The 15920-nt window shown below is 43.4% G+C and overlaps 1 protein-coding gene across 1 annotated transcript in view; it reads right to left on the bottom strand.

Moving 5' to 3' along the window:
* LOC143768166 (uncharacterized) overlaps window positions 1-15920 on the bottom strand; it is a 138955-nt gene that overhangs the window by 51500 nt on the left and 71535 nt on the right. Inside the window, exons 8-13 of the mRNA XM_077256854.1 lie at window positions 10837-10976; window positions 10528-10707; window positions 10321-10444; window positions 10140-10237; window positions 9851-9941; window positions 3612-4853 (exon numbers count right to left, since the gene is read on the bottom strand). Coding sequence (XP_077112969.1) covers window positions 3706-4853; window positions 9851-9941; window positions 10140-10237; window positions 10321-10444; window positions 10528-10707; window positions 10837-10976 — 1781 coding nt within the window. The 3' untranslated portion in view covers window positions 3612-3705. The remainder of the gene's footprint in view (window positions 1-3611; window positions 4854-9850; window positions 9942-10139; window positions 10238-10320; window positions 10445-10527; window positions 10708-10836; window positions 10977-15920) is intronic.

The raw sequence follows: 15920 nt of genomic DNA, 5'->3' as shown, positions 1-15920 counted from the left end.
CATCGTTCCCTTGTTGCTGGGTACAACACCAACGGACAGAAAGTGGAGGTGATGGGTATCCATGGGGAAATCCGGGAGTACCCAACCACGGAGGTCAATGTTTCTACACCATATGGAGACATTAGACATGTGGTGGGAGTGGCAAAGACCCTTCCCTATGGGACTGTGTTGGGAAGAGATTTTCCCCTGTTTTGGACCCTGTGGGAGACCAGGGTAAACCCCCTCATGGAAAAAGTTATACTGGGTGCAGAACCCAAAGATATTGAAATACCTGCCAGAGGGGTCACCAACCTAGGGACAGAGTGTAATCCCGATAGGCTCCCCCTAGAGGTAGCGGCAGGAGAAGCTAAAGATGTTGTTTCAGGCGTAGAACCCGAAGATCCTAAGATGTATGCCACAGGGGTCGCCAATTTAGGATTAGAGTGTAATCCCGATAGGCTCCCTCTAGAGGTTGTGGCAGTAGAGGTTGTGGGGACCCCATTGAACCCTGAGCTGGAGGTGTTCCCTGGTAAGGTTGGGACAGCTCAGATCCAGGGTCCCTTTCGGAGACGCAGATATAAAACATGCAGGTATGAGAAGAGCCGAGAGTGTATGATCGCAGAGGCGACTGGGGACGTGCGCACGAGGAACCCTCTGGCACCGGTCAAGGATGGGGCCGGGGGTCAGGGTAAATTAGATAGAGCGCTTGTTAGACAGCAGTGTCGGGAGGCTCCGGTTCGGGTGGTTCGTACAGATATATGCTCAGAGTTGCCAGCGCGGTCCGTGGCGTTTCAGCGTGATATAGTCACTGAGGCACGGGTAAGGGTACAGAGGAAGCGGTACCAGGGGCCCGCAAGCAGATACTTTGGTGACAGGATGACCCGTGGGGTTAGTGAACCTAAAGTAAACAAAGTAAAGACCACCCAAAACTGGCCCAAATCTGCGGTTAATCAGAAAAGAGGGTTTGGCTTCTGCAATGGAGATTGGGGTGGGTGGTCCCATAATGAAATATGGAGGAGAAACGCAAAGGGGAGGGATGCGTGCGTTGATCGATGGTTCCGGTGCCTACTTTGGTTTCTTAATGTAGTGAGCGGGGATGTCAGGGGGGCATACCGATGCCCTGTCTTTCGCCCGCCCTTACGGGCTAACAAATGTTCAACCCCACAGGTATGAACGGGGGGGGGAGGATATGTGAGGCAGTGACCCCTGGTACAGCTAGGGGGTGCTGTATGTGCTCTGCAGAATGTGCATGGAAGCGTAGTGAGGCCATGAGGGCGTACTACAGACACAGGTGGGGCTGTAATTAGAATAGTGAAGCAGTGACTGATTAAAAAGCCCTGTAGTAGTGGGGGAGGTGTGTCAGTGTGTTCTTGGAAGCAGACAGGGCAGTTGTCTGCAGAGCTCTGTCTGTGTGGAGCAACACAGAGGCTAAAGGAACCAGAGAGACTGACACCCTGCATCTTGGGCTGTCTTATGTGTACCCGGCTGCACTCCAGAGGATAAAGAGTGCAGTATGCTGAGTGAGTACAGAGACTTGTTACCGGCGTGCGATCACCCAGGGAAACTGGACAGAGGGAAGTTCGGCCTGAGTATTGACTGCGCCATATAGCCATGCATTATTAATGGACTGTATGAAGAAGCCGTATACTATATTGACTGTGTGAAGTAACACAATAAAAGAACGTTTTGTTTGAACTTGTTTGGGTCACTGCCGTTTCACTGTGTATGGTCATACCGCTGCATCACATGTACAACACAGCAGCCTTGTACTGAAGCTTCAGAAGCAGGAACTAGGGAAACTAGGCAAAGAACTGGTAATGGAAATGAAAAAAAAAAAGTTGATGTACAGTAAATTGCACAATCTCTTAAGGCCCCGTCTCACATAGCGAGATCGCTAGCGAGATCGCTGCTGAGTCACTAGTTTTGTGACGCAACAGCGACCTCAGTAGCGATCTCGCTATGTGTGACACGTACCAGCGATCAGGCCCCTGCTGCGAGATCGCTGGTCGTGTCAGAATGGCCTGGACCTTTTTTTGGTCGTTGAGGCCCCGCTGACATCGCTGAATCGGTGTGTGTGACACCGATCCAGCGATGTCTTCACTGGTAACCAGGGTAAACATCGGGTTACTAAGCGCAGGGCCGCGCTTAGTAACCCGATGTTTACCCTGGTTACCAGCGTAAATGTAAAAAAAAACAAACACTACATACTCACCATCTGATGTCCGTCAGGTCCCTTGCTGTCTGCTTCCTGCTCTGACTGAGCGCCGCAAAGTGAAAGTGAAAGCAGATCACAGCGGTGACGTCACCACTGCGCTCTGCTCTCAGTGTACGGCGGCTCAGAGCAGGAAGCTCTGAGCTGTACTGTTTGTTATTTTTGGTAACCAGGGTGAATATCGGGTTACTAAGCGCGGCCCTGCGCTTAGTAACCCGATGTTTACCCTGGTTACCCGGGTGCTGCAGGGGGACTTCGGCATCGTTGAAGACAGTTTCAACGATGCCGAAGTCGTTCCCCTGATCGTTGGTCGCTGGAGAGAGCTGTCTGTGTGACAGCTCCCCAGCGACCACACAGCGACTTACCAACGATCACGGCCAGGTCGTATCGCTGGTCGTGATCGCTGGTAAATCGCTATGTGAGACGGGGCCTTTAATGGTACAAAGTTAGCAGTGGGGAGCACAAAGATCTCTACAGGGAGCAGTGGGGAGCACAAGGATTAGTATTTGCTGATCATAGAAATCTATCTAGGATAATAAAAACTGAGTGAGATTGTAAAATATTACAAAATGATCTGGATAAGATGTCTGCATTGGCAAATACATGGCAGATGAGGTTTAATGTAATTAAAAATAAAGTAATGCACCTGGGACCGATTAATCATTTTGCTGCATACACATTAAATGGGACCATACTTGGAACTGCAGAACAGGAGAAGGACTTGGGTATTCTGATTACAAGTAAGCTGAGCAGCAGTACTCATTGTCAAGCAGCAGCCGCAAAAGCAAACAAGATTATAGGGTGTATAAAAAGAGAGATAAAATCATTTGATCCAAATGTATTATTACCCCTCTATAACTTACTCATAAGGCCACATCTAGAATACGGGACACAGTTTTGGGCTCCACATTTTAAAAAGGACATTTGGAAGTTAGAGTCAGTTCAAAGGTGGGCAACTGGATTATTACAAGGGATGTAAGGCCTATCATATGATGACAGGTTGGAAAGGTTGAGCTTGTTAATCTTAGAAAAATGACGGCTCAAAGTATATCTTAAATCATAGCACATGACTTATTTCTTCCAAAGACCTTACATAGGACCAGGGGACATCCATTACATGTGTGGAAAAGAATATTCCGTTAGCTAAATAGGAAAGTGTTCTTTACAGTAAGAGTAATCAGACTGTGGAATGTCCAACCACAAGAGTTAGTAATGCCAAATACTATAACAGCAATTAAAAAAGGATAAATGCTTTTCTCACAACAGATGGCATGGTGGGTAATAAAAAATCTAGTGATAGAGAATGTATAACTGGAAAAGAAAGGTTCATCAAGGACCAACACGTTCAACTTATGTCTTTTTCAACTTATTTAACTGTAACTGGTGCTGGTTCGCAACAATTTATTTTTCTACTATTTACCTGGAGATTGACCGGGAGATGTCCATGCATCAAGCTAATGGCCTTTCATCTGGATTTCTCCAAGAAGGTGGGTTGAGCTGATTCAATTATTTCTTTATTTATAGTGAATTCTCTGATGTCTAAGAAAAGATGATCTCTGGTTAAAACTTTTCTCACATTCTGAACATGAAAATGGCTTCTCCCCTGTGTGAATTCTCTGGTGTCTAACTAAAATTGATTTCTGAGTAAACCATTTGCCACATTCTAAACATGAAAATAACTTCTCACCTGTGTGACTTCTCTGATGTCTAACAAGATATGATTTCTCTGTAAAACATTTTCCACACTGTGAACATGAAAATGGCTTCTCCCCTGTGTGACTTTTCTGATGTCTAACAAGCGGAGATTTCTCTGTAAAACATTTCCCACAATACGAACATGAAAATGGCTTTTCCCCTGTGTGATTTTTCTGATGTCTTGCAAGTTGAGATTTGTCTGTAAAACATTTCCCACATTCTGAGCAGGAAAATGGCTTCTCCCCTGTATGAATTCTCTCATGTGTAACAAGATTTGATTTTTCTGTAAAACATTTACCACATGCTGCACATGAAAAGGGATTGCCCGCTGTGTGAATTCTCAGATGTCTAGCAAGTCTTGACTTAATAGTATAACATTTACCACATTCTGAGCATGAAAATGGTTTCTCCCCTGTGTGAGTTATCAGATGTCTAAGATGATCTGATTTGTGGGTAAAACATTTCCCACATTCTAGACAAAAAAATGGCTTCTCCCCGGTATGTATCCTCTCATGTGTAGCAAGATTTGACTTCTCTATGAAACATTTTCCACATTCTGGGCATGAATATGGCTTCACCCCTGAGTGACGTTTCTGATGTCTTTTAAGCCTTGATTTAAGACTGTAACATTTCCCACATTCTGAACATGAAAATGGCTTCTCTTCTGTGTGAATTTTCTGATGCATCAAAAGATTTAATTTTTCATTAAAACATTTCCCACATTCTGGACATGAAAATGGTTTCTCCACTGTGTAACATTTTTGTTGTTCGCTATCCCTCATGTTATTTTTATTTTGCATTTTGTTTTTAAGTGAAACAGAAGATAGGACCTGTTGAAAAGTATCAGATGATAGATTTGGAGATATAACTGGGACTTGTTCTTCATATGTATTTGGTGGTATGTCACGATTTTCTTCTTTAATATCTGAAAATATCAGGTGTCCCTCTGAGCTCCTAGTACAGTCATCTGCCAAAAATAAAACTGATTTTATTTGTTTTTATTGACACTCTCTTTTGTAAATTATTACACATTTTATAATATTTTTATAAGAATTTTTACAAAATTGTGTTAAAATTCGATTTAAAAAAAATGAATAAGTCAATGATGGCTACTTTTAGTTTTTCACTTCATTGCTGAAGCTACTTTCTTCACAGGTCCATGGTTTAGTGTTACCGATTAGTGATGAGCGAATATACTCGTTACTCGGGATTTCTCGAGCATGCTCGGGGGTCCTCCGAGTATTTTTTAGTGCTCGGAGTTATAGTTTTTCTTGCCGCAGCTGAATGATTTACATCTGTTAGCCAGCTTAAGTACATGTGGGGATTCCCTAGCAACCAGGCAACCCCCACATGTACTTATGCTGGCTATCAGATGTAAATCATTCAGCTGCGGCAAGAAAAACTAAAACTCCGAGCACTAAAAAATACTTGGAGGACCCCCGAGCATGCTCAAGAAATTTCTTGTAACGAGTATATTCGCTCATCACTATTACCGATACCAATATTTTCTAGTGAAATGTTCAGTGGAGACTCGTAAAGGGGCCTGCAGGTCAGAGATACTAGGTGGTGTCTGTCTCATACTCTCCCTGACAGCTACATGCAGTCTCACACAGAGCAGGACACAGTGAATGAACAATATGGTCATTTAAAAAATATGCCATGGCCTTGGAGCAAATTGATTAGCACACGCATTTTTTGTATATTTTTATTTTACCAGGCGTTGATGCATAAATAGAAATTAACACCTTTATATGAAATGGGAGCTCAATATGTCAGCAGTGGAAGAATCTGAATTTTTTTTTTTTTTAGCAGTGCACTCTGCAGGCCATTTTTACCAGTTTCTAGTTCTTTAGTAGATCATCTATTCTAAAGGATATGGATACCCTATGGTCATTTTTTGGTGAGCTAAAAGTAATTTTTGAAATTGTATTTCATTAAATGTTCTGCACTTTTTGGCTATCATCAGAACATGACTTATTGTTTAAATCAGGTTAATGCATTGTATGTTTTACAAAATTTGAGAATTTTTTTTTCATATCACAATCTTCATTGAATAAACCATCCACCTATCACAACTGGCGATGTCAAAGCTAACTCTACTCCCCTACTGTCACAATGACCTTTACGCAGGCTCATTAGATAATTTTATAGAAAAGATAGGGTCAAGCTCTGACCATTGTGGCTATGTACAGATGTTGTTTCCTAAACCAACATGAAGTTAGAGTCTAAAAAAAAAAAACAGTGGCAAATGTGAAGAAAAAAATGGCAAAAATGATTTAAAAAAAAAAATACAGTATATACTCGAGTATAAGACGAGATTTTTCAGCCCATTTTTTTAGGCTGAAAGGGCCCCTCTCGGCTTATACTCGAGTCATTGTCTCAGGAGTCGGCGGGGCAGGGGGAGCGGCGGCTGTCACATACTCACCTGCTCCTGGCGCGGTCCCTACATCTCCGATGGCCTCCGGCGGCTCTTCCTGTGTTCAGCAGTCATGTAGTACCGCTCATTAAAGTAATGAATATGGACGCGACTCCACTCCCATAGGTGTGGTGCCGCATACTAATTACTTTAATGAGCAGTACCAGTGACCGCTGAACACCGGAACAAGCTGCTGGCGTCAGAGACGATCTGTCACTGAGAAGAAGGATCGCGCCAGGAGCAAGTGAGTTTAACGGGGGAGGTGAGCATTGCGCGATATTCACCTGTACCCGTTCCACCGCTGGGCGCCGCTCCGTCCTCCGCATCCTCTGCCTGTGACGTTTAGGTCAGAAGGCGCGATGACGTGGTTAGTGCACACCCTCTGCCTGAACAGCAACAGCCAGAGAGCCGGAAGACAGAGAGGCGCCCGTCGGTGGAATGGGGACAGGTGAATATCGCAAGTGCTGGGGGCCTGAGCGACGAGAGGTGAGTATGCCATTTTTTTTTTAATTACAGCAGCATATGGGACAAATTACTCTATGGAGCATCTTATGGGGCCATAATCAACCTTTATGCCGCATTATATGGGGCAAATGTTTCTATGGAGCATCTTATGGGGTCATAATTAGCCTTTATGGCGCATTATATGGGGCAAATGTTTCTATGGAGCATCTTATGGGGTCATAATCAACCTTAATGCAGCATAATATGGGGCAAGTGTTTCTATGGAGCATCTTATGGGACCATAATTATCCTTAATGCAGCATCATATGGGGCAAATGTTTCTATGGAGCATCTTATGGGACCATAATCAACTTTTGTGTAGCATTATATGGGGCAAATGTTTCTATGGAGCATCTCATGGGGCCATTATAAACCTTTGTGCAGCATTATATGAGGCATACTTTAATATGCAGCATCTTATGGGGCCCGTCATAAACTTTATGGAGCATTATATGGGGCGTATTTTGTATGGAGAATCTTATGGGGCCCATAATGAACTGTATGGAGCATTATATGGGGCTCCTGATTCAATATGGATATTCAAAAACATTTAACCTACTGATGTCTCAATTAATTTTACTTTTATTGGAATCTATTTTTATTTTAGAAATTTACCAGTGGCTGCTGCATTTCCCACCCTAGGCTTATACTCGAGTCATTAAGTTTCCCAGTTTTTTGTGGCAAAATTAGGGGTCTCGAGTATATACGGTACTCGAGTGTATACTGTACTTAAAACAGGATTTAATTCCTTCCCGACATATCACATGCTATTACATCATATGTCAGATCCCCTTATTTGATGCAAGCTGAGGAGCCTGTCATTTGGTTTTCCCTATACAAGCTGTTGCCATCACGTTCTCCAGCCTTTCAGTATTTTACGCTCGTGCTCGGACTGTTTAGCGCAAGCGTGGATCGTGGTCCTAATGTGCTGTGGACCGACGACAGCCTGGAGACGCATGACTAAGTGTTACACCAGGACTGACCCTCAACGAGATATGATGGTTCTGGTGGACACGACTTATATTCAGGCAGACAGGTGAAGGGCTGGAATACAGGAACAAGTAAGACGCGGTTCAGACTGAACAGGCAAGGAACCGCAGGTGCGGACAAAAAGGGAACCGCAGGTGCCGATAGGAAGGGAACCGCAGGTGCCGATAGGAAGGGAACCGCAGGTGCCGATAGAAAGGGAACCGCAGGTTCCCACAAGAGAGACAGGTCTTGGTTCACATGGAACAGACAGGGTAAGGCTGGCACTAGTGATGAGTGAGTATACTCTTTGCTCGGGCTCTCCCGAGAACGCTTGGGTGGTCCCCGAGTGTTTGTAAGGGTTCGGAGATTTAGTTGACATCGCAGACAGGACTTGGTTCACATTGAACAGACATGGTTAGGTTGGTACAGAACATTTAGAAGGATAAGTACTCACATGGAGAGCCTGTGTGTTGTGACTGTCACACAACGGTGACACATGCGGCTGCTGTGCCAAACAGCTGATTATCGGGAGCGTTCCAGGTATCCGGGTTACCAAGGCAGCTATTCGGATAAGCTCTTATCTGAAGCTATTCACTCATCCCTATTGTCTACCAAAAATTGGTATAAGGTTTCCTCTGCATAAATCAACTGATTTCAGAAGAGTTAAGAGGTTCTATACAGAATGTAGCTCCCTGGAAAGATTGTGGACCAGAGGAACGATTCTGGGTTCTGTCAATGCTGATGTGGTGAACCACAATTTCTTGGCATTTGCCATGTAACATTTATCAGTTTATTTCTTTTCCCTTGTGGCCTCCAATAAAGCAGGAAAACTATTTCTGTGAAGTGTAAAAGCTGTTGTGTTCAAGAAATATCTTAGGAACCAATGTAAGAATCAAAAGGGCAGTGCACTTTTAATGTTTTTTGTGTAATTTTTTCAAATATCATCCAGCATGATTTATAATAATAAAATTAATGGTACTCAAGGATCAGCTGCCCAGTACTCTACTGACCTTTGGCCAGGTGGGCATGTAACTGCTGCAGACAACCACTGACGGCTAGTGTTGAGCATTCCGATACCGCAAGTATCGGGTATCAGCGGATATTTGCGGTATTGGAATTCCGATACCGAGTTCCGATACTTTTGTGATATCGGGAATCGGTATCGGGATCGATAATAATGTATAAAATAAAGAATAAAAAAAAAAAAATATTGATATACTCACCTCTCCGGCGGCCCCTGCACCTTACCGAGGGAACCGGCAGCCTCCTTTGCTAAGAATGAGCGCGTTTAGGACCTTCCATGACGTCACGGCTTCTGATTGGTCGTGTGCCGCTCATGTGACCGCCACGCGACCAATCACAAGCCGCGACGTCATTCTCAGGCCCTAAAGTCCTCATTCTAGGAATTTAGGACCTGAGAATGACGTCGCGGCTTGTGATTGGTCGCGTGGCGGTCACATGAGCGTCACGCGACCAATCAGAAACCGTGACGTCATGGAAGGTCCTAAACGCGCTCATTCTTAGCAAAGGAGGCTGCCGGTTAACAGCGGTAAGGTCCAGGGGCCGCCGGACGGGTGAGTATATCCATATTTATTATTTTAATTCTTTATTTTTTACATTAATATGGATCCCAGGGCCTGAAGGAGAGTTTCCTCTCCTTCAGACCCTGGGAACCATAAGGGATACCTTCAGATACTTGAGTCCCATTGACTTGTATTGGTATCGGCGATATCCAATATTTTTCGGGTATTGGCCGATACTATCCGATACCGATACTTTCAAGTATTGGACGGTATCGCTCAACACTGCTGACGGGAGCAGTGACTAAGCCATCTCTGCCATCCCCAGTGATTTACTGCAGCGATCACGTCAAACATCAAGAGCTGAAAAATTGTCATGTCAATTTTTACTAAAGAAACATTGAAGTTAAAAACATTTTAACGAAAGGAATGTAGAAATGCGTGATTTAATTTACAAATCAGATTTTTTTTAATATGTAAAAATGTAACAAACCCTAAAATTTCCAACAAATAATCAGATCAGTCAGCGAGTGCGAAATAGAGGTTAATACTCACCTATGCTGTAATCTGTAGGAATCTCCTCTTTACACTGCTCATCTCCTCTCACATATGTCTCTGTAGTATTAATATGGGGCAGATATTCACCCTTAAAGAAATATTGTAAAAGTCACAGACAGATGGAGAAGTCACATCTATGATCAGCTCTAATCCTGCCATCTCCACCGTTTTCATTACACAAGTATAAAACTTATACTACTGGTGGATAAAACAAGACTGAGCACAAGACCTTCACAGCCATCTACACATCATAGGGGAGATCTCATGACACCTTCTCTCCATCTACCTGATGATCCTGAGGAACATTGGGATGTTCTTGTTTACAGTCCTGTGGAAGAAGAGGACGGGGACATCTCTCTGGTGTTGTCCTCTTACTGGATAGAACTGGAGGAAACACATACAGGGACCGAGTTAATTCTTTACATACAGATAATTATAGGCCATGTGTATTTAGTCCTGTCTATTACCTGGTGATGTGAGGGGCTGGGGAACCTCCATCATGATCTCCTCGTACAGATCTTTGTGTCCCTCTAAATACTCCCACTCCTCCATGGAAAAATAGACAGTGACATCCTGACACCTTATAGGAACCTGACACACATAATGATACCGTCATCACCCCAATCCCTTCATAGTATTACTGTATAATGTCCGATCATTCCCAGCAGTGTCACCTCTCCAGTCAGAAGCTCAATCATCTTGTAGGTGAGTTCTAGGATCTTCTGGTCATTGATGTCATCATGTATCAGGGGGTGAGGTGGAGGCCCCGTGATTGGGCTCAGGGGTCTTCCCCACACCTCAGACACAGGGGCCTGACAGCGCTCACTAGAGGTCTTCTTCACTACTGTGTAATCCTGGTTATGGAGAGACACATAAATAAATATCACTACAGACATTTCCAGAGTCCTCACCTCTCCAGTTCTGTCCATCTGTTATTCCCATAGATAAGAATGATGTAATGTGACGCCATCAGAATCTCTCACCTCTCCAGTAAGCCGGAAGAGGATCTCTAGGGTGAGGTGTAATATTCTCTCCGCCATCTTGTCCCTGTCCCTTTCCATCCTTGTAGGGTCACTAAGGAAAATTCTCTTATATAGAAGATCTCCACTGAGAGGATCTGATACTGAATAGAAACAGTAAAAACATCTTCATCCTATAGCTAGTTTTTCATGCAAAGGTACTGTAGTTTTTGGCAGTAAAAATTGCTGTTTTTAGCTTGCAGTATATATTTTAAATATATTTTTTATGGATAACTTACATTACATGGCATAGGTTTGCTGTAGATAATGGTATACATATTATTTTTACATAGTTTTTTGTATATCACTCTCATAAAATAAATTGTGAGCTTGCCTGCTTTCAGGAAATGTATTCTTTTTGTAACACGCTACTCATTTGGGAGCGGGATGTGGTATCACAGGAACCATTTCTATTTAAGGCCCCCTACACACGTTCAGGAATTGATGCAGAAAATTCCTGTGAAAATCCGGACATTTCTGCCGGATTTCCGCATGAAAACCGCATGCGTTTTTTAGCTCGTTTTTTGCGCGGTTTTGACGCGTTTTTGAAGCGGTTTTTCCCGAATATTTCCCAATGCATTAGACAGTGGGAAAACCGCGAAAAAACCGCAAAATTAATGAGCATGTTCATTTTTTTTCCGCAATGCGTTTTTCATGCGGAAAAACGCACATCATGTGCACAGAAATTGCGGATTTCATTAAAAATGATAGGATGCTTAGTGTATGCAGATTATTTGCGGTTTTATAGCGTTTTTATAGCGCAAAAACGCTAAAAAAAGGCAAATAATCTGCAACGTGTGCACATAGCCTAAAAGACCGTCTGGTTTATATCAATCCAAATAAACCACTTCGCAGGAAAACTTAAATACAGCCCGTGTTTGGCACAAAGTGAAACAAAGTAAAAAGTGCATTCAAAAGTAGTGCAGGCTTGAGTTTAGAATCCAGCTTCTTTGACAGTTAGCAAAGACACACTTTTGGAGTTCTATAGATATGCACGCCTCCACACACAGACCATGTGTCAGACAAACAAGCCCGATTTTACAATGTGAACGACACGCAGGGGTGGAGATAAGGAGAGAAGCTCTCCCACCCAACTCTTCCGCTGCTCACATTAATCCCGTCCCTGTCATGGCCAATTAACCACTCTTAGTACTATGTGTACTAGAGCATCACTCCAGGTTTACATCAGAGTACATCCACCTCTGTAACACATATCTCCCATCCACTATGTGTCTGGCAGCCACCTTACATTTTTAAAAATTTGAAGTTGCAATAAATGATAAAACACTGGGTAAAAAGGTCACGGAAAAAGACTTGGATGCATGTTTGGACAGCAAACTCAACTTCAGTGAGCAGTGTCAAGCAGCTGCTGACAAGGCCTAAAAAATCATGGATGGTTATTGTTGAAATTACTTTATTAGATTTACAGTATATTAAAATACCAGATAAACACCAAAAATAGATAAATATTAGTGATGAGCGAACGTGCTAATATAATATCTTCGGTGTTCTCGAATACTATTGTTAGAGTCACTGCGGCTGCATGTCTCGCGGCAGTTCGACAGTCACAGCACATACAGGGATTGCCTGTTTGTTAGGCAAATCTTGCATGTGTTGCAGCTGTTGAATAGTCTCGAGACATGCAGCCACAGCGACTTGAACATAGTATTTGAGCACACCAAAGATACACTATTAGCACATGAGCATGCTCGAATAACACCTAATCCGAGATTGCTCGCTCGTATAAATATATACACTGCCGTTCAAAAGTTTGGGGTCACTTAGAAATGTCCTTATTTTTGAAAGAAAAGCAATGAAGCTAACATTAAATGATTCAGAAATACACTCTATACACTGTTAATGTGGCAAATGACTATTCTAGCTGCAAACGTCTGGTTTGTAATGCAATATCTTCATAGGTGTATAGAGGCCCATTTCCAACAATCATCACTCCAGTGTTCTAATGGTACTTTGTGTTTGCTAACTGTGTAAGAAGGCTAATGGATGGTTAGAATACCCTTGAAAACCCTTGTGTAAGTATGTTAGTACAGCTGAAAACAGTTTGGCTTATTAGAGAGCCTATACACCTGATCTTCCTTTGAGCTAGTTGAGAATCTGGAGCATTACATTTGTTGGTTCCATTAAACTCTCAAAAAAAGAACTTTCATGTGAAACTCGACAGTTTATTCTTGTTCTTAGAAATGAAGGCTATTCCTTGCGAGAAATTGCCAAGAAACTGAAGATTTCCTACAACGGTGTGTACTGCTCCCTTCAGAGAGCACAAACAGGCTCTAACCAGAGTAGAAAGAGAAGTGGGAGGCCCCACTGCACATCTGAGCAACAAGACATGTACATTAGAATCTGTAGTTTGAGAAATCGACGCCTCACAGGTCCTCAACTGCCAGCTTCATTAAATAGTACACGCAAAACGCCAGTGTCAACGTCTACAGTGAAGAGGCGACTCCGGGATGCTGGCCTTCAGGGCAGAGTGGCAAAGAAAAAGCCATATCTGAGACTGGCTAATAAAATGAAAAGATTAATATGGGCAAAAGAACACAGACATTGGACAGAGGAAGTTTGGAAAAAAGTGTTATGGATAGTGATGAGCAAATATACTCGTTACTCAAGATTTCCAGAGCACGCTCGGGTGACCTCCGAGTATTTTTTAGTGCTCGGAGATTTCATTTTCATCTCCGCAGCTGAATGATTTACATCTGTTAGCCAGCATAAGTACATGTGGGGGTTGCCTGGTTGCTAGGAAATCCCCACATATAATCAAGCTGGCTAAAGGATGTAAATCATTCAGCTGAGGTGAGAAAAACTAAATCTCCGAGCACTAAAAAATACTCGGAGGACACCTGAGCGTGCTCTGGAAATCTTGAGTAACGAGTATATTCGCTCATCACTAGTTATGGACAGACGAATCCAAGTATGAGGTGTTTGGATCACACGGAAGAACATTTGTGAGACGCAGAACAACTGAAAAGATGATGTAAGAGTGCCTGACCATCTGTCAAGCATAGTGGTTGTAATGTGATGGACTGGGGTTGCTTTGGTGCTGGTAAAGTGGGAGATTTGTAAAAAGTTAAAAGGGATTATGAATAAGGAAGGCTATCACTAAATCTTGCAACGCCATGCCATACTCTGTGGACAGCGCTTGATTGGAGCCAATTTCATCCTACAACAGGACAATGACCCAAAGCACACCTCCAAATTATGCAAGAACTATTTAGGGAATAAGCAGGCATCTGATATTCTATCTGTAATGGAGTAGCCAGCGCAGTCAGCAGATCTCAATTACATTGAGCTGTTGTGGGAGCAGCTTGACCTTATGGTACGCAAAAAGTGCCACTCAAGCCAAACCAACTTGTGGGAGGGGCTTCTGGAAGCATGGGGTGAAATTTCTCCAGATTACCTCAGAAAATTGACTGCTAGAATGCCAAAGGTCTGCAATGCTGTAATTGCCGCAAAGGGAGCATTCTTTGACGAAAACAAAGTTTGAAGGAGAAAATTATTATTTCAAATAAAAATCTTTTTTTCAAACCTTGTCAATGTCTGGATTAGATTTTCAATTCATTTGGCAACTCATTTGATTAATAAAAGTATGAGTTTTCATGGAAAACACAATTGTCCTGGTGACCCTAAACTTTTGAACGGTAGTGTATACAGGGGGTACGGAAAGTATTCAGACCCCTTTAATTTTTCACTCTTTGCTTCATTTCAGCCATTTGATAAATTCAAAAAAATTCTTTTTTTCACATTAATGTACACTCTGCACCCCATCTTAAAGGGAACCTATCACCCCGTTTTTTTCGGTATGAGATAAAAATACTGTTAAATAGGGCCTGAGCTGTGCATTACAATAGTGTAGTTTGTGGACCCCGATTCCCCACCTATGCTGCCGAAATACGTTACCAAAGTAGTCGTTTTCGCCTGTCAATCAGGCTGGTCAGGTCGGATGGGCGTGGTTTCTTCCCCCAGATATTGCGTAGTTTTCCGTTGGTGGCGTAGTGGTGTGCGCATGTCCAAGGTCCCGAATCCTGCACAGGGGTGTGAAAATAGCAGCGATGTCCGTTATTCCATTAGTGGTCGGTGGGCGCGGCCATCTTTCTTTGGCCGCGCGTGCGCAGAAGCGGCGCTCTGCTGGCCGCGGCTTCAGGAAAATGGCCGCCGCGATATCCATCTGCGCACGCGCGGCATCCCGCGGCCATTTTCCTGAAGCCGCGGCCAGCAGAGCGCCGCTTCTGCGCACGCGCGGCCAAAGAAAGATGGCCGCGCCCACCGACCACTAATGGAATAACGGACATCGCTGCTATTTTCACACCCCTGTGCAGGATTCGGGACCTTGGACATGCGCACACCACTACGCCACCAACGGAAAACTACGCAATATCTGGGGGAAGAAACCACGCCCATCCGACCTGACCAGCCTGATTGACAGGCGAAAACGACTACTTTGGTAACGTATTTCGGCAGCATAGGTGGGGAATCGGGGTCCACAAACTACACTATTGTAATGCACAGCTCAGGCCCTATTTAACAGTATTTTTATCTCATACCGAAAAAAACGGGGTGATAGGTTCCCTTTAACTGAAAAAAAAATGTAGACATTTGTGCAAATTTAATAAAAAAGAAAAACTAAAATAACACATGGTCATAAGTATTCAGACCCTTTGCTCAGATACTCATATTTAAGTCACATGCTGTGCATTTCCTTGTGATCCTTCTTGAGATGGGTTTACTCCTTCATTGGAGTCCAGCTGTGTTTAATTAAACCCATAGGACTTCATTTGGAAATACACACACCTGTCTATATAAGACCTCACAGTGCATGTCAGACCAAATGAGAATCGTGAGGTCAAAGGAACTGGCCAAAGAGCTCAGAGACAGAATTGTGGCAAGGCACAGATCTGTCCAAGGTTACAACAGAATTTCTGCAGTACTCAAGGTTCCTAAGAGCACAGTGGCCTCCATAATCCTTAAATGGAAGAAGCTTGGAACCACCAGAAGTCTTCCTAGACCTGGCCGTCCAGCCAAACTGAACAATC

Source organism: Ranitomeya variabilis, chromosome 4, assembly GCF_051348905.1.
Source record: "Ranitomeya variabilis isolate aRanVar5 chromosome 4, aRanVar5.hap1, whole genome shotgun sequence".
Classification (NCBI taxonomy): domain Eukaryota; kingdom Metazoa; phylum Chordata; class Amphibia; order Anura; family Dendrobatidae; genus Ranitomeya; species Ranitomeya variabilis.
This window is presented reverse-complemented; position numbering and strand designations above follow the sequence as displayed.